Source organism: Prosopis cineraria, unplaced genomic scaffold (genome assembly GCF_029017545.1).
Source record: "Prosopis cineraria cultivar Desert tree isolate PC_DT_omini unplaced genomic scaffold, ASM2901754v1 PC15, whole genome shotgun sequence".
Lineage (NCBI taxonomy): Eukaryota > Viridiplantae > Streptophyta > Magnoliopsida > Fabales > Fabaceae > Prosopis > Prosopis cineraria.
The window spans coordinates 1,596,610-1,621,869 of record NW_026555346.1 but is presented as its reverse complement, the minus strand read 5'-3'; the positions used below and the strand labels follow the sequence as shown (position 1 = coordinate 1,621,869).

The window sequence follows — 25,260 nt, the reverse complement described above, 5'->3', positions numbered from 1 at the left end:
CAATCGTGCCAGTCATCAATGGAAATATTAAAAGTAAACAGAGCTTCTTGTAGTGAAATTATGCCAAACATAGAACATTAACTATGCCATTGATCTTTGCCCAAGAAAAATTGTGTGACAAAGATCTGGCCATACATAACATTATAATTGCCACACCATTAATAGACTTTCCATACTATAAAAGCAACTATAATTGCACCATGTATATAAACCATTCAAGAAACTTTATCTTCATTCTCAAATCAACATTAGCATCCTTAAGCTTCTTGATCTCCTCTGAAATTGGATTGCTTACAAGACCTTCTACCCACTTAAAAAAATTGCATCCACAACCATCCTGAAAAAACAAAACAATCATAATGCATAAGCATTATCACTTCCAACACCAATTAGGGCATCCCCACACCATAAAAAAAATCCACATTAGGGCATCCAATAAACTTTCAATCAAAATTTTCTTTTGCCCAAGCAATAAGAATTATCACTTCATCACCACATCTATATCTTTCACCCAGCTGTCTAACCATTTTGTGCATTGAGGATATCCTATTGCTTGATGCCATTTGCTTGGAATTAGATTGAATAGAATGAAGAGGACATAATCAAGTTGAAGACACAAATTTAGGAGAAGAAGACAACAAAACAGAACGAGCATATCTATAAATTCTAAAATTCTAAAGAATGGCTACTTACCTACTTAGTTCGGCGATCTTTATAGCCTAGATTCAATGCATCTTCTTTAATTTTTTCAAGTCCTCTCCTCTATCCAAATCGCATTTCCTCGAGACTTGCTGTGAGTTCTAAATCTTATTCTCCTTTATACAAGTTACTTTTCCTTAAAACTTGCCGCAAGTTTTGAGTCAAACTTCTCCTCTGCCCTAGATGAGAGAACGCTCACCTCATTACATATTGATATTTGGTTATTGAGACTTCTAAGTCTCATTCCCTGTAATTATTAATTTTTCAGGAGCGAGTTTGGCCGGAGAAGTACTTGAGGCATAATTCGGTGTATGAAACACCATTTTTTAATTCATCCTCTTTATTTTCATTAATGATATATATCATGCTAACCTAAAATAGATATATATATATATATATTGAGCATCTAGACTTTATTTATTATTGTACTTTATATGTCAAAAGAATTTTGTTTGTTTCTCATGGCCTATTTGTAAAGTAAACTTTTGGTCAAGTATGCTCCTATGTGATAGTTTTTTGTGGTAACCAATATTTGAAAAAATATAATTTAGGGCCTGAGTCGGGTATCCATCGTAAAAACATGGTTTGTGAAATGTTACTCAATTGACAATGGCTTTCAAATTATAATAGGGGTGTACACTTGAAGTATTTAATAATTGCTTTTCTTAATTATTATGATAAAGTAAATTTATTATGTTTGAATCTTTTTACCATGATAGACCCTTTTTATTATGGTAGACTATTTGTGAAATATTTTTATAATTATTTTTTTACTACTATAAGAGTTTAAAATTATTAAAATAGTTTATCAAACCATTAATTTGTGAAAAATAAGGATTAAAATTTAGGATATTACACACAACATGAGGAAAAGAGACACTTCCTTCATGTTTTTTCCTTCTTTTGATGCCTCGATGGCTCGACTTTACTTTGAACTCATAATTAGGGATGAAATCACAACCAATTATACCTATTTGACCTCTCTAACTACATACCACATCTATTCACTCAATTATCATGATTTAAACTTGCTTAATTCTTTAGTAATCCAAGAGTTAAAGTTTACGATGTTACATTGGTTCACAAAAAAAAAAAGGCTTCATTATTTAAATAATTGAATAGAGCTTAGTTGCTTGGTGCTTTGCTTAGGCTTTGTTCTTTTTAGACCGAGAGCAACAAGAAGTTTGCAACTATTATATTGACCATTGAGTGCTCAAGCTTTGTGGTTCTTCTTTCTTTCCTCCTCATCCTCCTTCTTCTCTCATCGACATCATTAGAAAATTGCATAATTGCTACATTCTGCTCTATTGAGAGCGTTTGTTATAGCTCTGGTCAATTAGTTGCCAACTAGTCCCCCATCCCCCATTACCTTGTTTCTTTTTGCAGACACTTGGAGTTTGGTTCTTGTTTGATGGATATTGTTAGTTGACTTTATGATTTGAAAAAAAATTGTCATTTTGATGCTATATTGCTGTAATGTGAAAATAAAAGAAAGTATTGTAATTTAGTGTTCAGGTGATTCAAAGCTTAAAAAAAGTCATGTTAGGTTTTTATATAATTTAATTTGTTTGGGTCAGGCTTACTCAAATTATACTCGATATTCTTTTTAAAAAAATTTCAGGACATTTTTACACATTAATTCATTATAAATTTTTAATAAATTAAATAAGGTATAACTGTTTAATTTAATTATAGAGAGTCAACCATTAATTTTTTAATTATAATTATCAATTTCATGAAATTAGGCAGATGAATGACGTAATTATATCGGATATGCGGTGTGCCTCCAAGTTGCTTCATTTTCCTGCGCGCATGTCTACCCGAAGACGGTGTCGTTTGGCACTGTTCGAAATAGCTTTGCAAACTAGAAACAGAAGGGGAAAACAAGATTGGGGAAGGACGGGGCTCTCAATGGGTTATGTGTTGAGAGTGAGATTGGCGTCCTTCTTCACGGGCGCCGCATCGGCGTCATTTGCTGGTCTTTACATCCTTCACAGGGATTACAAGATTGCGCAGGAATCCTTCACTCAACAGGTGCCTTCCCTCCTCCTCTCTCCCCCCGATCAAAAACATCATCAATTATTTGTCCTTTGCATTAGGGTATTTCCTTGTATTCCTCTGGAGTTGGGTATCTCTTAGTAATAATGCGTTGTCTATGGTGCATTTAAGATGTGTGATTTCGTTCGCAATGTCCATTCCTTATTGCCGGCGTTTATTAGATTTTCTTGTTTTGCTTTGGTTTGTATGCGGAGAATCAAGCTGGTAAGATGATATCTGTTGATTTATCAAGATTGATTTGGAACTGATGCAAGGATATTGCGATCGGCCTGGGATATTTATGTGGCTATCATAGCCATTTGTTGGTAGAATGCCTGCCGTTTTAGACCCATCTTAATATTCTTCCAGCCCTAGTAAATGGAAGGGTGGATTTTTATTTCTTCAAATTGAGATGTTACGTTGATTTGTTTTCATTTTGATCGATATGGCACAAAGTCCGAATACTTTTGTTTACATCTTCATGCTTGATTTCACAATAATCGCTAGGCATGTTCATGTTGATTTTCACGATTGAGAACGTCAGATTGGGTTATTAGATGGAATTTTTGACTGTTTGATTGACGATGACATGAAGTCAGACTACATTTTTCTGCATCTTATTACTTGTTTTCCTGATAATTGTTAGACCTATTCACGTGGATTGTAAATATTGTGGATATTTGTTCATTGTAACTTTGTAATACTTACATTTGTTGGTTTATGGCTTTCTTCAATGTTGACTAGCCTTAGATAATGGTTTAATCATATAGCCTTTGACGAGCAGAAGAAACTAGATTTCTACTTATGGCTTTTGATTGGACGATATATTTAATATAGTCATTTTGGTATATTATTTCCATGTTCCTTGTTATGGGTGGTAAGCGCCTTACTCAGGATGGTGATAAGCAACCTTGTGATGGTACAAGCAAATTTTAGCCATAGTTAGGGATGTGATAGGAGATGACGACGCCATAACTTATGGTGTCCTTTTATCAGTGTTGTCAATATTGAGATGTTACTAACATAGGATCGGCTAAGAGATCAGAAAGATAAGATTGTAGTACTGACTGAGGATTGTAAGATCCTACCCCCGTATAACCAACATGATAAATAAGCCTAGTATTATCAAATACTCCTAAGAAATTAACGAATCATAAGTTGCAAGAGTCACAAAATAGCATACATTTAAATAACACTTAGGTCTATTAAGTGATGATATCCCTGCACATTAGGATTTAGGTGTAAGATTGTAGGATTGGCTAGACTTTATCAGACAACTGGACAATCAAAATTGTAATCCTAATGCCATCTTGTTTGATTTCAACAATTGTAGTTAAAGATTCTAGCCTCAATGCCTTAAACACTGAGGCTAGGCACCATACACCTATAGCACTTCATTGAAGCTCCAAAAGGTTCTTGCCTTTTGCTCCTTTCCATGGAAGCTCATGTGTCTTTTAGCAACTTACTCTTGTGAACAGAACTTCGACATTCCTGTCCAACCTTTATAGTATGGTAAAACAGTAATGTTCAATCAAGTATTATTAAGGCCATTAGTTTTTCTGCCATTTATAAAAAAAAAAACATAAAGCAATATATGTTACGAACCATTATAAATGTTGATATAGGAGGGGGACCGTTGGCCCAAAAGCAAAATTGGTAATGTAATTGTAAAAGAAGAAAAGACAAAATGATCTGACGGAGTGTATCAAAATTTATTTCTAAAATTTTATTTTTTGCATGGGGGCTTCAATTTACGCTTGCCTTTCTAGCACCTTTTGTCTAAGGCATTTCAATATTTCACAAGTCTAGCACCTTGAAGGGTGCTTCTCACCTTTGACTAAGTTGATTTCAAATTTGTTTAGGATTGGGATCCATTTTTGTGGGTAAGAGCGGGGATAATGTTTGAAATCTTGGCAATCTTCCATTTTGTCATAATGCCATGTTCTTCCTGATGTCTCTAATTGTCTTTTTCTTAATTTTCTAAAATAAAAATGCAGTTGGTTTATAATTTTGAGAGTAAAACAATATTTGATCTCAAATATTTGGGATTTTCTTTTCATATCATCAAGCAAAACTACCTAGATGCCTCCTCAAGTCCTATCTGATGAACATATATTCTCCAAAGTCATGCTGTAGCCATACGTTTTCTTATAATTTCTTTGGGGATATTCAGGCTTCAGAGCTAGTAGCTGATACAGATTATTAAATTGCATTTGTACTAGATCACATTACAATGGCAGAACTATGGAGATATGAATAATTCCTGTCATATACCTATCCTTGCACGCATAGCAGGGTTTTAATAAAGAATGCATTGAGCAGCGAGAACAAAAGTAAGTTGATTGAATCTTTGTATTTGAAGAAGCTCTTAGTGAAGAAGAACCCCTAAATCTTAGAATTATTGAGTCAGAGTCTGATACGTTCTGCTACTCCAGTCAAAAGGTGTGTGAGAACAGTATGATTCTCTGATGTAAATACTCCTCACGGTCCATTTGTGTACATTGACATGTCTAATGGAACTTAAGGGGTGGTGTTCAGGATGATGGGGAACTTAATTCTACCTCCTCTGCGTTTAATGTGAATTAGGCTTGTAGTAGTAGTATTCTGTCCAAAACTCCAAATACCCTTTTTCATGTCTATCCCTTACTACTTCTTGGATTTTGATAAATATTTTATTAAATCGGTTCATTTTCCTCCCTACTTCCTTTTATTCCTGCAAGGAAGGCGTCGCGTATGTATTGATTTAGCATCATGCTTGTTAGCCTCTTCTATCCACTAGCGTTGCAGCGTCAGATATTAGTAACTTTCTTCTTTTTATTTCCAGATGAAGGGTGTCCATGACTCACTAGACCGACGAATTTCTTCCCTTGAAAATTTGAAACACACTGATGCTTCGGAGCCTATGGGAGCATCAGAATAGCTGTGTTAACAAAGTTAAAGTCGTATATTGTAGTTGATTGTTGTCGAAGCTACACTGGATGGACTCATTATGCAAACTGGTTTCTTACTGTTTTCATCTCATCCGGAATAAGTACAATGTAACTCTTTCTTATGTTACTTGAGATATATCATCGTTCACGGGAAGAGTAGGATTCATTCTGTAACTCGATATTTGGAACAATTTTCGGGATTGTGTTTTGACCGTGTAGTTTCGTGCTCTCGGTATCTTTCTTTTCCTTCTCCTCTTTTTGTGGCCTGAGGGAACTTGATGGTTTTCAACGCGTATGTTAATTCGTAGTAATTTCTGTATGTAACAACGGTTGTGTTCGAGTACTGAATCGATTTTTTGACAAACATCCTTAGTTTATGATTACATTTATCTACACGTTACAATTGATTCTGAAAAATTCCAGCTTAATGGAAGAGAGACAATGATTAAATGCACATTTTTGGTTAAAAAAAAAATTGTATGGGAGCGGAATTAAGACTTGCAATGGCGGATGAATTGAGCTGCCTGTTTGGATAGCTTATATTATCAAATTTAGGGACCAAAATCATGCTGTTGTAAAATTATATTTAAACTCTCGTGTTAAATGTTAAATATGATGTCAAAACCTTGCTTTCCTAAAATTATTCAAATATCTATTGTACATGTTAAAATCAATCATCAATTCAAAACCATAAGTTTTTTAAAATATCCAAAACTTCTACATATGCCAGCCAAAATCATAATTTGAAAAATAGAGTTTATATGATTTTTTGAAAAATTGAGGGAATTGAAAAGCAAGTAATAATAATTATGAGATAATCATGATTTTGGTGAGAGGTGTTTGGATATTTTTAAAAAAATTATTATTTTTTATTTATAATTGATTTTGACATATATAATGAGTGTATGAATAATTTTAAAAAAATAATGATTTTAAACTCATGATTGATTTTGATATGTAATAGAGTGTTTGGATATATTTTTATTAAATCATAATTTACTTGTTTTTTAATTTTACTTTTCAATTCTACTTAAAGCCAATGTTATAAATCAATTATAGGTAATAACATAAACAATTGTATTTAAAACTAATCATATTAATAATTTTTTTCATAATCAATTTTTTTTCAATGGACGCCAAACGGGCCGGAGGATTGGTGGAAATGTACCCTTCCTATGTTTATAAAAATGTTTTATATAAAAAGATGTGTCTTTATTTAAAAAAACGGCAATAGCATGTCGTTCTATATGTCTTGAAGTCTCATGATCGTTTGGTTTGATGGTTTCTTGATGGATAAGAGGATTTTTATTGTCCAAGATAATTGGATAGAATACGAACCTATCTGGTGGGAATCGTCTTTTAATTTTAAAAAAAAGGTCATAAATAAATTCAATAATGCAGGAACAATGGAAAAATGTGGAACAGTGTATGGATAGAAATGGGAAGGATTAAATGCATTTACACAGGAACGAGAAAAAGAACGAAAAGTTGGTGGGCACGAAGGGTGGCCCTGGAAGATAAAAATGGCGATCTATATCTATTGGGCGTAAGGTGTGCCTACGTCTCGAATCAGGAACTAACACGGAAATGAAGAAGGAAAGCAACGAAGCATAAAGTAACCAAATGAAATGCAATGAATAGAATTGGCAAGTGCTTGTTTCCTTGGCGGTGGTAGGCCTAAGCTAAGGCCATTGAGATTGAATCAACCAAAACACGAGACTACCTATAATTTTATCTCCTTTTACTAAAATACCTATAATCTCGTTCTATAACTTATAGTCTTATTTGATGCACAAGCTTAAATTAAAATGCATTAGAATTGAAATTAAGATTGGAACTAGAATTAAAAGTAAAATAAAATTTTAAAATTATGTTTGATATGAAATAATAATTGAAGGCAACATTTATCTTTATTTTATTTTAAAATTAATTATAAATTATGAAAAGATCATAATATTTCCTTCAAATTATCAAAAAAAATGTAACCCTAACTCTCATTTGCTCAATCTTCTTCAGTTCTTCCCCTTCTTGTCGCCACCACCATCACCAATCACAATGTTGTTCACATTCAAGCTGTTTCCTGATGAAAAACGAATATAATATTGTATTTTGCCTTGCAATTTCAATCTTTCCTCCGTTTCTCTAAGTATCTAGCGGAAGAACAAACAAGCCTTCAATTTATGTAGGAGCAAGAGAGTGGCAGTCTCTGTAGGGTTGAAGTGGTGGGATTCTGCTTCACTGGCGAAGGTTGCAGCTTCTGCTCCAGCTTTAGTATCTCATTTTGTTTTGAACCTTCCATTTTGGGTTCTCTTCTGCATCAATTCTCCACAAGATTTCAACCTGCCCAGTAATTTGTTGCTTGCTTGCTGGCAAGGGGTCAAGTCGTCGCCGGCAAGGGATGAAGCCGTCACTGGAGTATGAGCAAATGAGGTGATAGAGAAGACGACGTGTCGAATCTAGGCATTCTTGAAGAGGGTATTTTAGTCACGAAGGTTTCAATCCTAAGATTAATTTTGATAAGACTAAATAATGCTAAGATGTGGTGGGTTTCATTATTTTCACCTAAGTGGCACCAAGCAATTCTAAGTATTGATGACTTGTCAAATATGTAAAAGGTGAAATTGCCCTAGTTCAATCCCAATTCTTATCTTTAATATTGTGTATCAAATGGGCCCTATATTTAATCAAATTTCTTGCTTCTACATGCCAATTTAACCTGTGCTTGGCCGTCTACTTCGGCTTGGGACGTATCCAGCCCCGTGGGACGGGGGACAAAGAAAATGCATTTTTTTTTCACACCTGATTGTGAGAGTAGATATCTCAAGACGCATGATTGGGAAGTGTAAAGCCGAAGCCAGTAAGTACTACGGAGCTCCCTATTTTTTTTTTTTTTTTGGGGGGGGGGGAGGTGGTTTACTGATATTACAGCAATAATATTGGAACGTGTTGACAATGATACCCAATGCAGGAGCCAATTTCAATTCTTGTATTTCATGTCACAAGCAATTGTCCCCTCCCCAAGAAAAAGAAAAAGATCGCAATTAATGTCTTGTTCCCACACTCACAACGGTTGATTTTGAGATTTTAATTCGTACTAATAGCATACTAAAACTTTAAAGCGGACGCATTTTTGACAGCAATAAAGGTGGATGTGGGCTGCACTTTCCTGAGAAGTTTGCTCACAGCTTTTGAAGCTTGTCACAGCATTAAAGGCTGCAGCAATATTACCTTTGTGCATCATATTTTTTAGCGATTCCCAGAAACGGAGACACTGCGTGTTGGTACTTCACTTTGGTGTAACTGCAAGCTGCAAAGGATATCCTTTGCAGGAATTAAAAGAAATCAATGGAAAGAAAGGCCCGGTCTTCTCTCATAGTGATAAGGTTGAATTTCTTGTGATTAATTTAAAGAAAAAAAAAAAGCAAATTCAATGAATGGCTTGAACATTTATACAGGCGCGTAAAATAATTCATCCATAATTAATGATGGCAGTTAGTAAAGCCTTTTTGCGTTTGTACGAGTACCATCCTCCCAGGTGCCGTAACGTTACACATCGAAAACGCTGGCCCTCGGGGCATAGGTAAGGTGAGAGTGACCAAATCCAAGTCCCCTCTCTGATCTCACATCGCTGCTATCTTCCATATGAAAAATACAAAGAAGATAGAGGATTGAGGATCTGGAGCCTTACATGCAGAAAATGATAGATACCACAATGATGATGAGAGAGAAGGGGGCAACTTTTTACTAATTTGTCTGCTAGCGTGTGGTGCGAATGTTGGAAGTATGGAAGCAAATCAAAGGCCGAGAATGGCGGCAACCCATTACTCAATCATAAAATCCCGCAGCATCCTCACCCCGCCTCTCTCCATTATGCAGTAACAAGTGCTGCTAGGATATAGACACACACACACACACAGGGGGGGGGGTGGTAATACTCCCATAGCAACGTACTGTTAGATAGACATCCAATTCCGAAGGCAAGGTGCGTCTTGCTCACCTGAAAAGCTGGGTTTAGCTAAGAGCTGAGTGGGCGTGGAAGTAAGAGATTCTTTCGGATGGCAAAGTGGTTTCATTAGTCTTTTCTGTATTTCCTTCTTCTTCTTCCTTTTTTTTTTTTTTTGTGCCTTCTATGAGATATGGGTGAATTTGGCGTTTCGGACAAGGAAGCTGCAAAGAATAGCAGCTATGGTGTTGTTGGGCCGGGTGTGACGGCGCAGAAGCAGAACCTCGAAGCGTTCCCTAGTAAGACCATGATAATGAGGGTTGACGATCCTCCACTATATGGTCCCTCCTTTGTTTCTGGTGGAGACGGTGATGGTCCTAAAACTTGTGAGTCCCTGACTAATTATGCAAACCATTATCTTAATGCCGCTTCTGCTTCTGGTGCTGCACTTGCTAGACCCTTGCAGCCTTTTCACGTTTCTGCCGCAACCGCCTTCAAATCCTCAGGTTTGTGTTTTTTGTTTTTTCTTTCGAGTCAATGCTCTGCAAAGCTTATGATTTGGGGTTTCTTGCGAACATATACTGGATATTGCGCCGTTAATTGTAGAATAATAAAAGAAGAGAGGGTCAGAAGAGAGAGAGAGAGATAGAAAAAAGACACTGAATAAAATATTTGGGTGATAAATGGTTGTGTTCATAGCAGGAGGGATGATGGCGGCCTCGCTGGGATTTCCTTTCACAAAAGCACAATGGAAGGAGCTTGAAAGACAAGCTATGATATACAAGTACATGATGGCTTCTATTCCTGTTCCTCCTCATCTGCTCATCCCCGTGCCTGCTTCTCGCTCTCCCTGTATGTCTCCCTCTTTCGTCTCTCGTAGCTGATCTTATGGTTATCCACTTCAATCTCACACAGAGCCAGATGGAACATATCAACCCATTGCCTTTCATGCCTTTTTTTAAATTTCAATCTGTGCCATTTCCCATGCCAAAATCCCACTCTTTTTGCATATACGGTGTCTCCCATAGTCACGTATCAGACTATCAGTGTCTGGAACACTCTGAACTGTTTTTCATGATATGTTGCTTTCTTTCTTGAAGCAGATGATGTGGGTTTCTCTGTTCACCCTTTTCTTGAAATTCGTAATGTAATATCTGTGGCTTGTTCTTGCTAGCAGTGGATGCTGGCTTCAATCTAAGGTTTTCAAGCAGTAGTGATGCAGAACCAGGGAGATGCAGAAGAACAGATGGGAAAAAATGGAGATGCTCAAAAGACGTGGCCCCTAACCACAAGTATTGCGAGCGACATATGCACAGGGGTCGCCCCCGTTCAAGAAAGCTTGTGGAAATTCAAGCCACCGCCGACAATAATCAGCAAATCAACGGAACTAGCCATGATTATTCTTCTTTATCTCCTCCTACCATGGCCATCTCTCACTCCACAATCCGTAAAGGTGGGTGTTCACCTCCGTTTCTTGCGTCTGCCACCACCAGTCAGCCACACTATGGATCTTCCCTTTCTCTAGATAAGCTTGGCGTCAAAGCTGCAAATTTTGATTCCCTTGCTTCTGTTCCGAGGTGACTAGAATTTTGGACTTAAAAGTAGTGTCTGTCTTTATTGTTGGCTTCTTAATACTTCTCTCCCCAGAAGGTTTCGCAACAATACTTCTGTTTGATTGGTCGGACCCAAAAATAACTTAAATCAGAAGCCTCAGGTTTTTATGATGACTGCGAATCTGCGATAAACGCAATGTTTTGAATCCATCTTTTTGGTTAAGAGGCAGTTTTCTTTTGCCACTGCACATGTTGATGTTCTGGTGTCTATGCTCCTTTGGTTTTTCTTTTTTGTTTTTGGGGTATGAAGACGGTCACGTCAAAAGCTGCGTTTGATTTCTGTTCAGTTCCAATTGATTTGACCCTTGTATTTCTAATCTGGTGTCCCTGAAAATGTGCATGACGAAGAGGATTGGACTGGATGCTGAAAGGAGACCCTAATCCCATGGATCCACAATGGCATCCGCCGATGCAGAACAAACGGGGATCGAATAGGGGAAGTTGCTGCAACAAGGACGCCTCAATTTCAAGTACTCATTCCAAGGGCCCTCTGTACATGAATCCTAACGGTGTTTTCAGCTGTGAAGTAGAGCAACACAAGAAGCGCTCCCCTCTGTACCTCAGCCCTGTTGGAGTGCCTCTGGAGAATCCTCGGCGGGTAAAACCAAGGGCTTTCATTGATGCTTGGTCGAGCGCGCAAATCAATGGCAGCAAAGGGAGCTCTGTTGCATCAAACGATAGGCTATCGCTCTCTTCGCTTGATCTGCCGGTGGGTAGTGTGGGTGTGGAGGAAGGCACGGGTTCTGTTCGTGTGGGCTTGGGCCATATGGATTCCCCTGCAACCTGGGCGGCAGGCTCAACACCTGGGGGCCCACTTGCGGAAGTGTTGAGGCCCAGCAAGGTTTGAGAGCCCTGTGGGAACGATGGCGTCATCTCCATCAGAAGTGGCCTTGCTTGTTTTAAATTTAGTCACACCGAATTGCCTTGTTCATTATATCATATTCCCCACAAAGGATTTGGGTTTTGGACTGTGTTTCTGGGCGAATAGAATATTTTCTGCAACATTTTCTCTCTCTTGTTGGAGTAAGGCCGTCCCGTGTCGTTGACATACTATATCCTGACCTTAGCCAATGCCGACTATCCGTTCGCTCCCCGGCCCCCAATTTCTTTTTTATTTTTTGATCAAAAAGAGCAATCAGCTTGCTAAAGCGTAATTTTATGAATTCTCAGCAGCTTCTGGGTGCCCGTCTGTTTATATCCACTGGCGTTTACGTTTTCCGGAATGCTATTTATTTCCGCCTCCTTAACTTTTTTATCAAACAAGATTGGGTATTAGTACGTTGCTTTTGATCTGTGACTGGATATTATTATTACCAAACTGTCGCGTCCATTTAATATCTACTGAATGCTCATTTTCAATGGGAAAAAGGTGGAAAAGGCAGAGTGAATGTCAAATTTTTCATAGCATCTTTCTCAAGACAAGTAGAAAATTGTATGAACAACTTGTTCAGGATCACCAATCCAAATATAAGGTTAGCCATGCAATATGCTAAAAGGCTGCAAGAGAAGAATGTGAACGGGAACATGAAAGGTAGCCCCTCACGAAATTTTAAATTTCATCCATCTTTAATTGGCACATACTCCTCCGATCTTATACATTAATTATTTTTTATAAATATAATTTAATTCATTTTAAAAGTTATAAATTAATGAGATTGTTTTGTTTTAAATTAAATTTTTTAAATTACTCTTGAAAAGTAAAAAACAAAAAAAATAATATATTATTTATTTACTTTTTGCTTTTTATATAAGGATTATATTAAAAATTTTACTTACTTTTATTTCTTATACTTTTATTGTTTTGCAATTGATAAAATTGATAGAAATAAATTATAAATAAAATTGAAGGGAGTATTTCTTTATTAGTGTAATCTCATTCTGTCCCGTTAAAAAACAAATATCTTGGTACTTTTAAAGATTTAATATAATTTTCATATTTATAAATGTGATTGTATCTAAAATTAAATCTGAGTCATGTGCTTTGCAGGATTTAAAAAAATGAACCCCATAAATCATAATCCTATTCGTACCACTTAATCTCACCTGGATTGATTTTAAATAGCAATAGCCAATTCGATTCTTGTTCCTTGCTTTGAAGTGTTTCGATGGATGCATGGCATGTTTATATAGGAACTGTGAGCATGTGTGTTCTTTTGTTTTGTTTTTTTTTTTTTTTTGGGTGGGGTTTCTAGTTAAATACTCTTTTGATATTCTTTATAAGTTATTTTTACTAATCTCATCAATATTAATATAAAAAAAATATAAAGAATAAAAATGTATAAAATTTTAAATATGTCTGTACATAATAAATTCAAAAGTAATGTTATATTATTTTTTTATAAGAGTAATTTAAAAATAATTTTTAATTATTATTTAAAAAATTATATCATAACTTATAAATGAGATCAAATAAATTTTTTAAAATATAAGTTATAAATGAGATAAGTGGGAGCACGCAGTAGAAAAAAATGATATTTCATTATGTCTCTACAGATCTGAGCTCTGGGACGGTGGACACAGGAAACTAGATAGATATCGTTTGAGTAAATCAAGTTTTTCTTTGGTGATTGCGCTTACACATGGCTTGAAGAGAAAGCTTGCAAAACAGGAGACAGATGCGTACATATTCGTGAAAAATATTGAAATTTGCTAGGCTTTGGATTTAGAGATGCTTTGATTCTAATACCAAGATATGCCCAGGAAATGTAGGCCTAGTGTTCAATGGAACTCAATAACACAACATTTCTTCAGATTTGTGAACAAACTAGGATACCTTTATAAGCATGTACATTCTGGGGAATTTGGAATGGGACACTCCTGCATAAGAAGTGCCTCCATTGTCAAGTGTGAGCACCATCGCAGGAATAAGGAACTGGGAATGAAAGGCATTTCTTGATGGATCCCATTTTCTCCTTCTCGGGGGTTGAATTCCAGTGTCTGAGGGCGCTTTGTGAGCGAGACCGAGCCTTAGCAGATGCAGTGGCTGTCATATAGTTTGGCATCAAAAGATTGGACTTTGCACGAGGAGAAGTACTAGCTGAATGCACCTGATCAACATCCTTCATCTTCACTGGTGGTGGTGTCATGGCCATTGAGATCTCGTGGTGGGCTTTATTATACCCAGGCGAAGACATTGAAAGTTTCGGTGGTTTATACCCACAATATGATCTCTCTTTATCAGTGGGAACAGTGTTAGAGTGAGGACTGTATGTATCCATTTCAACTATTTTGATGGGGTCTCTTTGATCACACGAAGCTCTGCCTCTGTTCTCTCTATACCTTCTCCTCCACCTGGACCCGTCGCTGTCTTCCACCTCTCCCTCGCTGGCCCATGCTTCTTTACTAGTTGTCCATATCTGCAAGTAAAATTCATGGCAGAAATGTGGTTAGCGTGGAGCATATGAGAATTCTGAAAATAGAAATCAAGAAATGAAAACTAGAACTAGAATCGAACCTGATGAGAGAAGGCATCAGCCAGGGACATTTCACGTCTCAAGGAAACTTCCTTTGCTCGCTGTAACACAGCTCGAATATTATCCACTGTTCGTGGGTGGTCATCCCAGCGCATCCGCACTTCCTCTGTCCCGCTCTCGTCTGTGGAATCTGCGTCTCTTTCAAGTTGTGAGAGCCGCTTGGCTCGCTGTTGGCATGCACGAGTTTGAACTCGAACGAGAGCTTGCATGCACTTCAGGGTTAGTTTAGCTCGCTTTCGTACATTATGACCTCTTACTAATGCTTGCAGCTTCACTAATCCTTTAAGTGCCCCAAGAGCTCTCCTGGCCTAATTATTCATGACCGCAATTACATGGATGTTAGTCAAATATAATGCGCGTTCATTCAGATAGTAGCAAGCGATTTTCTTGTCTAATTACCAGGTAGCCTCTGAAAACTGTTTGGATTACAATGGCTGCGTGGTGTTCTCTGACAAAGAAGGAAGGCTTAGAAAGGCGAACGACCTCCACAGCTGCTTGAGCAGCTGCTAATGCTGCCTCAGCAGCTGCTGTGGTTGCCATGGCCACTGCAATTGCATGCATATGCTCTGCATTACAACTTGCTGCGATCACATCAGCTATACTCGTTATGGTTCTTTCTTCGCAATGTTGGGCTGTTGTCTCTTGGCCGAAGGGGTTTCTGAAGATCCATCTTCGTTTTCCCCTCTTCTGCACAGTATCAAAAAAAAAAAATTAATGCTTTGTTTGCACATCTCAATAGTTTCTTTTATCCCTTCAGTTCAATAAAAACAGTGAACTCATATTGTAAAGTAGAAATTAAGTTCAAAATTAAATGAAGTATGTGTTTGAGAGGGTACCTTTTTGTCGTCCTCTTGTTCATGCTCTTCTCTTGCCCTCCTGCTTCTCTTGTCCTTTTCTTTGGTAGGAGACCTGAATGCCCTTGTCACAGTAGCCAGCCATGAGCCTCCTGCTGCCTTCCCCATGAAAAAGAAAATATGCACCACACCAAAGCGTCTATCTATCAATAGCAGTGAAAAAAAATTATGTTGCAGCATGTCAAGTTATCTTGGGAATGGAAGTATTGTATGTGAGTAGGTGGTATCTGTAAATGCAACATGCACGGAGAAATAAATGGGGAGGGGGTAACATTCATGGCCGTGTTGTCATTGTAAATAAAATCATGCTGGTCTGAATTCCGGAAGCGAGGGATAAAGATACATAGCTAGTCCATGCATTTTGGGAACAGCTCTGAATTACGTAGGCACAAAAGGTTAAGGGGTGTGCAGAAAAATAATGGTTCCTGTTTTGGTGGTTTGTGGGGCATGGTAATGTAGTTGGGCGTCAGGTCAGGCACTTGGAGGGCAGCATAAAGAGGGAATACCCTCGATACTGCCAAAAGCTGCAACCCCCACAATAAAGAAAACACCAAGAGGATTTTAGAGCTTTGGCTTCTTTAATTAGTATCTGCTGCTTGCTTTCTCAGCTCTCCCAAGTCCAAATATAAAGCTAGAGGGGATTTTGAGCCAAGAGTTCACAAATGAGAGGATCGATCTAACTGCAATGCCGGTGCTGGTGCGCTACTGGGCATGAGATTATTGTCAAAGAATTTAATTTATTTGAGCAAATCACTTGAAATAGGATTCATATGGGGGAAGCAAACTCTCTTACAACTTACAAGGGAATGTGGGAAAGTGAACCAGTCAAACTTCGTTGGATTCTGTCGTCTGTTTGTCTTTAGCTATATCTCTCGTCCTTTTTAGATGACTACATGCTTGGCTGCCAGGACCGAAATTTTTAATGATTCTGACTTGCTTTAAGGAAAATTCTGTCGTGGCTTCAGTATTCATGCTGCGCATTAGTGTGACAATCTCAGAGGCAAAGATGACAACTAGAAAGACAAGTATGAATATTACAACCCGCCATAGCCTAAAATGGTTGCTACATTATTAATCTGACATATATATCATCCTACTGTCTCTTCACAGATTTTCAACTGTATGCGCCCTCACTTTAACTGCACTCGTGAGCTTTGCAACGATATGGCTGCCCCGCATGGTCGAATCTTTATATTTTTCTTAAGTATAACATAATACACCGATATATAAACTGAATGAAATTAATCTAAATTACTGAACATGCAACCTTAAAGAAAATGACCATGGAAAACAATGGCTGACGATATATATGCTTCTCAAAGACGCCAGCATGTTTATGTCGTTCAAGTTTGAATGAAGTGTCCTTCTCTTTTATCCACTTTGGTCGTCACTGCTTTGATGGGAATTGGAAAGACAGCAGAACTGTGTGTGTGGATTGCAAGTGCCTTCAGCTTCTACAAATTAACGCTTTTATAGGTGACGGGGCACTAATCCAACTAAGTCCACTGGTTGCTGATGCAATCATTTTACTGTTTGTATTGTATTGCTTGAAAGATGATTTATGATCAACTTATTGGAAAATATTCGAATTTTTATATATACTAATACTAACCAGTAATAGCTATTCGTCCATTATGCATGAAAAATCAAATTCCTGAGGCTCTTGTTATCGAACTAGACGTTCAACCAGGTACAATAATAAAATTCAAACACGTGGTTTTGATTAATTTTTAAAACAATTCTAGAAAGTAGTGTTTAGTCGAGAATAATTATATGCGGCCATTAAAGTGTTTTAAAAAATCAACTTAACCAGATAACTACTTGAGAAAAATAATTGACGTTAAACTCTAGGCAAGGATACGCCCAGTAACACCCTTCTTCTCATCAGGACACTTCCTTTTGAAGGGGGGGGGGGGAGGACTAAACGTCACTTTCGGCATAAGAATAAATTGTGGTGACTCTAGTTATACAGTATAGAAAATTCCACACATGTGCGTACTGCTGAACCAGCGCCAAAATTAATCAGTTAATTGAAGTGATAATCATGATTCGCCTGACAAGCCAATCACGCCATTAGAGAACGTTAATCTTGCACGAAGTGCCAAATGCCGACTTCCACCAATCAAAGAGATGAAGGAATAGACAGATCATAAGGGTAACGATCCGTGCATGATTGATCCCTACTTATTATAATGTAATACTAATAACTAGCTAGAAGTCCGCTGGTTACCTGGGATTTTTAGGCGATTTATGTTAAATTCTAAACTTACTTTTATATCATCATAATCCGTGGGAGATTATAACCTGTTCCCTTCCCCGAGCATGGGAGCTGGGCCGTAAAGATAAAAGCTGGACCGTCAAGTAGGTGTTTTTTTTTTTTAATTAAAAAAAAAGGGTAGTTTGTTGGGACCACGGACCAGTTTGCATTTGCATATGCGTCGAGTGTTAAACATTTAATGATGATATATAATGCGTGACATGATCATGGCTGATAGAGAGCGCATAACCGCCAAAAGCATTAAGAATGGCGTTGTTAATGCCATTATGCCACTCGCTCACACATTTGCATGCATGGTGAGTCAAGAGTCAATTACAACCTCCTTCGATATGATTATTAAACGAATACCTTAATTGATTACGCGAAATCATTTTTATCCCAATCAAATTTAATAGCGCCCCGAAACCGCTACCTCATTCTCATATTTCCGCTCCACGCGAAAATACTTGTATCGTGCAACCACGCAAGTTTATCTCCGAAGGCAGGGCATTGCCAAGCTTGAAGCCCAAATGATCTTTGGTATGTCACAGTCGCAGGGATGATTAATTGTCCAAAGCGTCGACAACTTTCCATGTCAAATATTCATTCTATGCACTGACAAAGTCAGGAAATAACATCTATGTTAAACTCTTGTACCCATGCCATTATTTCACAATTTCTCCATTTCCACTATTCACGCTAGAAAAAAAGGTCAGCAGAGCAGCTTGGACTGTTCTCCAAGTTTCATGGTGAGTGTTCGAAAACTTATACTTTGCCAGCAATTGAAATTTGTAATTTTTTCACATAATTAAAGTGACGCACGGATCTTTTGTCATACTCCTTCAAAAAATACTGCAATAATGGCTCTCCCTGAGACAGCAATAAAATAACAGTGTAGTAGTTGTCATTGTCACCCATTCCACCGTCGCCCCACCAACAATCTGCACTTTTTATTCCTAATTGTTTCTGAGGAACAAGACGATAGACTTACTTCGCATTCGCAACCAAGTTTGGCATTAATTCAGGTAAATAGTAACGAAAAACAGTAGGTTTTTATTGTTTTCTTCCGTCACAAGTTATTCCCTTTGGATGCATACTGCTCGGTTTTATGTTTGTAATTACTTGTTATTATCATCTCCTGACTCCTGTAGTCCTGTGGCTGCATGAATTTTTGTTCTGCTGTTAGTTAAATTGAATAACTGCCTCCCTCCAAAACTCGAGTTTTCAATCAAAACGCCCAGAAACAGAAATGGAAATAATAATCCGGGACAAGTCAGCCCAAACCCTCCCCCAAAAGCTTACCCGAGTCAGGGGGAAAAATGCTTTCCTTGAGAAAATAATCCAAGTGATTCATTCAGGCTCGTGAATGGACAAATTCTAGGTGTTGGATCATTACTGATGATAGGAGGGACTTGTACGATTATTATGATAAGAAAAAAAAAAAAGATTAATTCCATAGGTTGAAGAGTTGTGAATTTGTAATCTTGTGCCCTTCATTTATACATCTGTTAGTTATGAATCACAAACCTAACAGCTGCAGGGCGGTCGAAAGCATGGCTCCATGTTTGATTCACACATACATACACAAGGTTCCATGTTTTCCTTTCCCTTCCTCCCTTCTTCGTCAATGCCACTAAACAACCCAAAGTATTACATTAACCGTCACAAACAGAAACAAAGAAAGGAAGGAGCAGAAGAAAAGGTTCAATACCGAACAGCCAAAAAAGGAAACCAAGAACAAAAAAGTATTTGATTTGTTTTGATATATTTATGTTACTCATTTCCTTCAGGTATGGAATCCAGTTGTGGTCTCCAACTGCATGGTAAATCAAGAGTCCTGCTTTGGACGTCGGACAGTACGTCCTCTAAGGAAATCTGTTTTGCGACCAACTGCTCGAGCTGCTGCTTCGTGATAACGATTTTGACCCTTTTCATCCCACTACCTGCGTTCGTGTTTCCAGGAGAAGAAAGATTTGGAAGCAAGTAATACAACCTTCCAGCCTTCAATTCGTGATCCGGGGAGAGAGGATCCGAGGCTTCCTTCGACACACAAAGGATCAGAGCAGGAAAATCTTCCAGGATCTGCCTCACAACAACGGGAGTTCTGAATTCAAGTATCTTTCCGTCGGGTTTGGTTACCCTGACGATTGTACCCTGCTGGGCCAAAGCAGAGCCAGAGCAGGGGTCGCAAAGGGCAAGGCAATTACCCATTTTGATTTGAAGTGAAGCAACTGAAGGAGATGGAGAAGATGAGTTGGGAGATGGCTACAGAGGACGCAGAGAAACAGGGTGAGAAGAGAGAGCGGAGGGAATTGCGTCAAGAGGTATGGAAACGAGATATATATATAACATACAGTGACCAAGAGGTGTGTCCCTGTATGTTAATTCGGTGTGGGGACGGCGGATGGGGTTGTTTCGTGTCGAGTGGACCAAAAAGCTGAGCCGGGGTGAGCCATGATCATGAATGATAGATTTTTGTGTTGTGAATGGAAAATGAAAGGTTTGGTAACAAGCACACTGCACGGTGGTCGGTTAGTGGAACGTGGTGCAATTGCATTCCTCTTTTAAGCCCCTTTGTGCAGTCGCTCTCTTTTTCTCTTCATCATGTTACATACTACATTTTAAACTCTACTGAAAATATAATCTTTATACTCTCGTATAATGTGCCCTAGATATTAATGGCACAAATGGCATGCAATGGTGCGCTTGGCAGCTGCACACTATTACATCAAGAAGCACCCTCGCATTTTCGTGCCCTTGCTTTCCCCTCTCAGATTGCATCACCGTTATGGGTTCGGTGACGTCAAAGGATAATGTGGCGTTAGCTTGCAAGACTTGGCCGGTACGGGGAATGTATAAGCAGAAGTGAAGAAAGATTAGACGGTGCCACTGATTATTAACTTCCATTATTCTTTTGTTTGGGGCTAAAAAGTTAAACTCGTGGAGCTGCTAACTGCTATTTTTGGCTGTTCGTGTCAAGTACAAAGTGCGTAGTGTTACGGTTTAGGATAGTTTATGGGAGAGAATATAATTATCATTGATAGCATAAAAAATAAAGGGAGCGTGATTGAACAGGGCAGCGAAAAGTGAGGGAAGCAAAATCAAAATTTTGCAAGGAGTCCCCTTATTTAAACGTCACTGGGGTTTGAGACTGAATATAGTAGTGGGGTTCAACAACTACGGCCAAACTACAATGAAAACGTCCTCCCACCTGTAACATTGTTTAGTGCCATTGTCCCTTGAAGTATCTCATAGAATGGTCAAGCGTATTGGAAAATCATATAGAAAATATCTCTCGAGTCATGTTCAAGGACATCGTCCTTAATTCTAACTTCCAGTTTTTGATATTTATCTTCCTGGAACTCTTCTTGTGTGAGCAACGTGGAACATGTCTTACTGACACACAAACAAAAACTAGAACAAAGCGCCCCTAAAATAAGTCATATGATAAAGTGGACACGTGACTTGGGGCAAAGGCCGTACACTAATGCTGCAATTTTTTTTGTGGGGGTTGCGTTATTTGGGTAGGAATTCATCCATATCGAACGCTGATCTTGCCCAGGGGTCAGTGTCCTGGGCAGCATGTCAATATAAGATCTTTAAATATATATCAAGTAATTATGCACGAGCTATAAATGATAGGAAAAATCATAAAGAAGGATCTCTAGATCATGTTATTTGCAAAAAGGAGTAAATGATTGCACGATAAATAGATCAAAATATAATTAAATTTTAGTGTAAAAAAATAAAATTATCTTTCATTTTTGAAAAAAAAAAAAAAAACTCCTCACTCTCAGCAACCAAACCATCTTGCTATATTAGCTACCACAGCTTCGACGTGGGTCAAACAAATTAATTTTTTTTTTTTAAGGTGGTGAGCGAATTTTGATCTCACATCCTCCATTCACCAAAAAGATAATTAATTATTAGACTAATAATTTCTCTCAATTATATAATACAAATATATATATATATATATATATTTATTTAACTCTATTTTCACTTTTTCATGTTAATACTTATCAAAAACTTAACGATTACTTATTATTATATAAATGGCTACTTATTAAATTACTAATAGAACTTGTTAAAAAATTTAATATGCATTAATTTTTATAAATGTTTACTTGTTTTAATTATCAAGAATGATAAATCCTCATTAGTAATTTAATAGGTAATCATTTGTGAAATGATAAGTCTCGTTATAAACTTTAAAAATTTCTCTTGATAATTTAACAAACAAGTTACTATTGATAATTTAACAAATAATTATTTATGAAATAATAAGTCCCATTGCTGGCTTTGAAAATTTCTCCTAATAATTTGATAAGTAAATTTTAGTAATATAACAAGTTCATATAAATTTTTAACATGTAAGCTTTTGGTAATAAAAATAATTAAACATTTATAAAAATTACTCCATATTAAATTTTTTTAATAATTTTCTATTGATAATTTAACAAATAACTATTTGTGAAATGACAAATATAGTTACTACCTTTGAAAAGTTCTCTCGATAATTTGATAAGTAAATTTTAACAAAATAACAAATTCACATAAGATTTTGACATGTAGAATTTTAGTAATAAAAATAAGTAAACATTTATAAAAATTATTTCATATTAAATTTATTTAACAAATTCTCATTGATAATTTAATAAGTAATCATTTGTGAAATAACAAATCTCATTATTAGCTTTAAAAAATTCTTTTGATAACCTGACAAGTAAATTTTAACAAAATAATAAGTTTACATAAACTTTTAACATGTAAGCTTTTTGGCAATAAAAGCAAGTAAATATTTATAAAAATCAGTACATATTAAATTTTGTAACAAGTCTCATTACTAATTTAATAAGTAACCACTTATAAAATTACAAGTAACCATTAAGTTTCTAACAAAGATGTGTATGGAGAGTGAAAATAAAGTAATATATATATATAAAGATTTACTTTATATAATTAAAAAAATTGCTAGCCCGATGGCTAATTATTTTTTTGGTTACTAAAAAGATGTGAGTTCAAACTTCTCCTTCATCACCTTAAAAAAATTAATTTAGTGATAGTGAGGAGAATTTTTTTATAAAAAAATGAGAAATAATTTTATTCTTTTATGTTAAAATTTAATTATATTTTAGTCTCTTGATCCAGCAGAATAAATTTAAAATTATTTGATCCTTTTCTGTAAATAACATGCTCTAGGGGTTTTTCATTGTGATTTCCCTGAATAATAATGTAAGGAAACGCTTTGTCCGGTTTTAAGTGCTTGTAGGCTGCAGTGGGCCCTACTTATCGGATGTCCTTGTCTCCCTTTGAAAAGAGAGCAGACAAAGATCTTCTCAATCCACCGCATGCCCCTTTTCATTGCCCACTATAATTGCTCCACTTTGTTGACTCCCTGATTACTTGTCTCCTCCAAAATTGCTCGATTGGATCAAAAAATTTTGTGACATCGACTTTATTTTTCAAATTGATCACTCGTGAACATATGATCTGATCCCATTTAATGTAACACCAGTGGAAACCAATTGGACATAATAAGACAGTGATTATACGAAGCCGCCGAAGAGTGCGTGCTCAAGGGACTGTTTTGTTCTTCTGGATGAAAAGCCCAGATCTATATGGATTAGGGATTGCGGGGGCTATTATAAATTTGTTGTCGAGTCAGAAAACATAAATTTATATTTCATCAAAAAAAAAAGAAAGAAACGTAAATTTATAAATAGTGCTCTTAAGGAAAATAGGGATTGAGGAGTCAACATCCAACCGCTTCTTTGCTTTGATGTGGACAATGGGGGAGGGTCCGCCTTTTTTTGGTCTTATCCGTCCTGCACACCCACCCCTCCAATGTCCGGCCTTTTTAAAAAAAATAAAAAAAATTATGACATCATATTCTGATCTCAAATGGATCGGATTCGATTGAACATTGGCACATTAGATATTCCAATAAAAGAATAAATATATAAAAAGAGACGGGGCTGCGTGGAAAGAAGACAAAGTTGTTGTAAAGAAGAAAAGAACACAAAATAGAAATAAAAAGATGAAAGGGCGTGAGGAGTGGGGCGGGGGGTGGATTGTTAGAGGGGTCTAGCCTGAGGGATATACTACACGTTCACATTTATAATTGAAATAAGTCCCGGCATATAAAATACCGAGACAGCGGGTGTAAATTGAACTCATTGGAAAAGTCAAAATGCCTTTCATTTCTGGAGCCAAAAATAAGAGTGGAGTTTGAAGAATTGAGTTTGAAGGTCCTGTTTAAATAAAAGTTCGGGTTTTAAAAATAAATTTTTTTAAAGTAATCGAGCTTGAGGGCTTGATCCTGATAAATCCTGTAAAAAAAAGTTCGGGTTCGGGCAGCCCTTCAAGCCCTGTTATATTATTATTATTATTATTATTTTCTTTGGTGGAATACATATTTGAAGCCAATGACCTGCTCACCTGATCCTACACGCATTATATTATTATTAATTTTAATTTATTTTAAAATTAATTTAATAAATATCAGTGTATGGTATAAAATTCTTGATATTTTTTATTTTTCTATAATTATTATGTTTGTGTATTTATAAAAAATAAATTATTTTTAATTAAGATTTAAATTTTATTATTAAACTTCTAAATGTGTGTTATTTAATTTTTAAAAAATTATAAAGATTTTATTTTTTAAAAAATTTAAAATATTTTAATTAATTTATAATGTTTAATTTTATTTTTATTTTTTTATTTTTTTTAAAAAAAGACTTGCAGGCCCGACCCTAAGCCCTTCATATAAGAGTCGGGCTTAAAAAATAATATTTAAAATTGGAAATCGAGTTTTAGGATTTAAGTCCTTAAGAGTCAAGCTCATAAAAACTAAATTCACTCATATTTTCAACTCTATTCACTCCCCCGTTCCAAAATTGATTCTCCACAGTGATTCAACTCTGAAAATTAAACGACGGCAAACCTTCCCATGCGTTCAATATTTACTATTACCATTCTTTTAATTGCCCTCTCAACAGTTATGTGCTTGCGTTTTAGCATCCCCGTGCAATGCACGTGCTTGTAATATACCATTAACTCGTATGTTTTACAAGAAGGTTACTGAATCTGAATCAAACAAGCAACAGCCTTCGTGTTTTAGCGGCCTTTTGGGTTTCAAAATATTTTTTAATTTTGAAAACACACAAATGAAAATCTCATTTCAAAATGTGTTTTCTATTATTTATTATAAAAAGTGAAAAACAAAAAAAAATAAAAATTATTCTGGGAAACTAAAAATATAATATCTTTTAGATGTTTTGTTAATTTTTTATTCTGCAAAATTAGAGAAAAAGGCATAAAAAACACATTTTCATTAATAATAATTTTACTAATAAATGGGTAAAGTGGCAAGTTTGGCTACTAACTATTTTTTTTAAAAGTACTAGGTAACTTATCCTATCAGGTAATATAAAATAAATTCTCAACTT

The 25,260-nt window shown here is 36.4% G+C and overlaps 4 protein-coding genes across 5 annotated transcripts; 2 read left to right on the top strand and 2 right to left on the bottom strand.

Moving 5' to 3' along the window:
- Positions 1–2,550: 2,550 nt before the first annotated feature.
- Positions 2,551–6,030, top strand: LOC129294197 (uncharacterized). Its single transcript, XM_054932383.1, has 2 exons — positions 2,551–2,733; positions 5,561–6,030. The coding sequence occupies exons 1-2, from the start codon at positions 2,611–2,613 to the stop codon at positions 5,654–5,656; spliced, it is 219 nt and encodes a 72-aa protein (XP_054788358.1). The 5' UTR covers positions 2,551–2,610; the 3' UTR covers positions 5,657–6,030.
- A 3,260-nt stretch (positions 6,031–9,290) lies between these two features.
- On the top strand, positions 9,291–12,423 carry LOC129294126 (growth-regulating factor 7-like). 2 transcript variants are annotated; one of them, XM_054932265.1, is made up of 4 exons: positions 9,291–10,115; positions 10,309–10,461; positions 10,787–11,186; positions 11,571–12,423. In XM_054932265.1, the coding sequence occupies exons 1-4, from the start codon at positions 9,803–9,805 to the stop codon at positions 12,067–12,069; spliced, it is 1,365 nt and encodes a 454-aa protein (XP_054788240.1). In that variant the 5' UTR covers positions 9,291–9,802; the 3' UTR covers positions 12,070–12,423. The 2 variants fall into 2 exon arrangements, with proteins under 2 accessions (XP_054788240.1, XP_054788242.1); XM_054932267.1 differs by having other exon boundaries at positions 9,294–10,115; positions 10,312–10,461.
- Positions 12,424–13,780: 1,357 nt separating this feature from the next.
- LOC129294123 (protein IQ-DOMAIN 17-like) lies at positions 13,781–15,821 on the bottom strand. The gene is made up of 4 exons (XM_054932260.1): positions 15,532–15,821; positions 15,095–15,382; positions 14,677–15,003; positions 13,781–14,578 (listed from the first exon to the last, which is right to left on the bottom strand). The coding sequence occupies exons 1-4, from the start codon at positions 15,727–15,729 to the stop codon at positions 14,063–14,065; spliced, it is 1,329 nt and encodes a 442-aa protein (XP_054788235.1). The 5' UTR covers positions 15,730–15,821; the 3' UTR covers positions 13,781–14,062.
- Positions 15,822–19,262: 3,441 nt separating this feature from the next.
- LOC129294778 (uncharacterized) lies at positions 19,263–20,397 on the bottom strand. The gene has a single exon (XM_054933264.1). It carries the CDS (start codon positions 20,015–20,017, stop codon positions 19,580–19,582), a length of 438 nt encoding a protein of 145 aa, XP_054789239.1. The 5' UTR covers positions 20,018–20,397; the 3' UTR covers positions 19,263–19,579.
- Positions 20,398–25,260: the final 4,863 nt, after the last annotated feature.

What these genes read in the sequence shown, in the direction of transcription:
- LOC129294126 (XM_054932265.1), top strand. Translation starts at nt 9,803, where the DNA reads ATGGGTGAATTTGGCGTTTCGGACAAGGAAGCTGCAAAGAATAGCAGC. An exon ending in GCCTGCTTCTCGCTCTCCCT is followed by an intron (nt 10,462 to 10,786) that starts GTATGTCTCCCT and finishes TCTTGCTAGCAG; the next exon opens with TGGATGCTGGCTTCAATCTA. An exon ending in TCCCTTGCTTCTGTTCCGAG is followed by an intron (nt 11,187 to 11,570) that starts GTGACTAGAATT and finishes TGCATGACGAAG; the next exon opens with AGGATTGGACTGGATGCTGA.
- LOC129294778 (XM_054933264.1), bottom strand. Translation starts at nt 20,017, where the DNA reads ATGGGTAATTGCCTTGCCCTTTGCGACCCCTGCTCTGGCTCTGCTTTG.
- LOC129294197 (XM_054932383.1), top strand. Translation starts at nt 2,611, where the DNA reads ATGGGTTATGTGTTGAGAGTGAGATTGGCGTCCTTCTTCACGGGCGCC. An exon ending in AGGAATCCTTCACTCAACAG is followed by an intron (nt 2,734 to 5,560) that starts GTGCCTTCCCTC and finishes TTTTATTTCCAG; the next exon opens with ATGAAGGGTGTCCATGACTC.
- LOC129294123 (XM_054932260.1), bottom strand. Translation starts at nt 15,729, where the DNA reads ATGCTGCAACATAATTTTTTTTCACTGCTATTGATAGATAGACGCTTT. An exon ending in AACAAGAGGACGACAAAAAG is followed by an intron (nt 15,383 to 15,531) that starts GTACCCTCTCAA and finishes GATACTGTGCAG; the next exon opens with AAGAGGGGAAAACGAAGATG. An exon ending in CTGATGCCTTCTCTCATCAG is followed by an intron (nt 14,579 to 14,676) that starts GTTCGATTCTAG and finishes TTTTACTTGCAG; the next exon opens with ATATGGACAACTAGTAAAGA.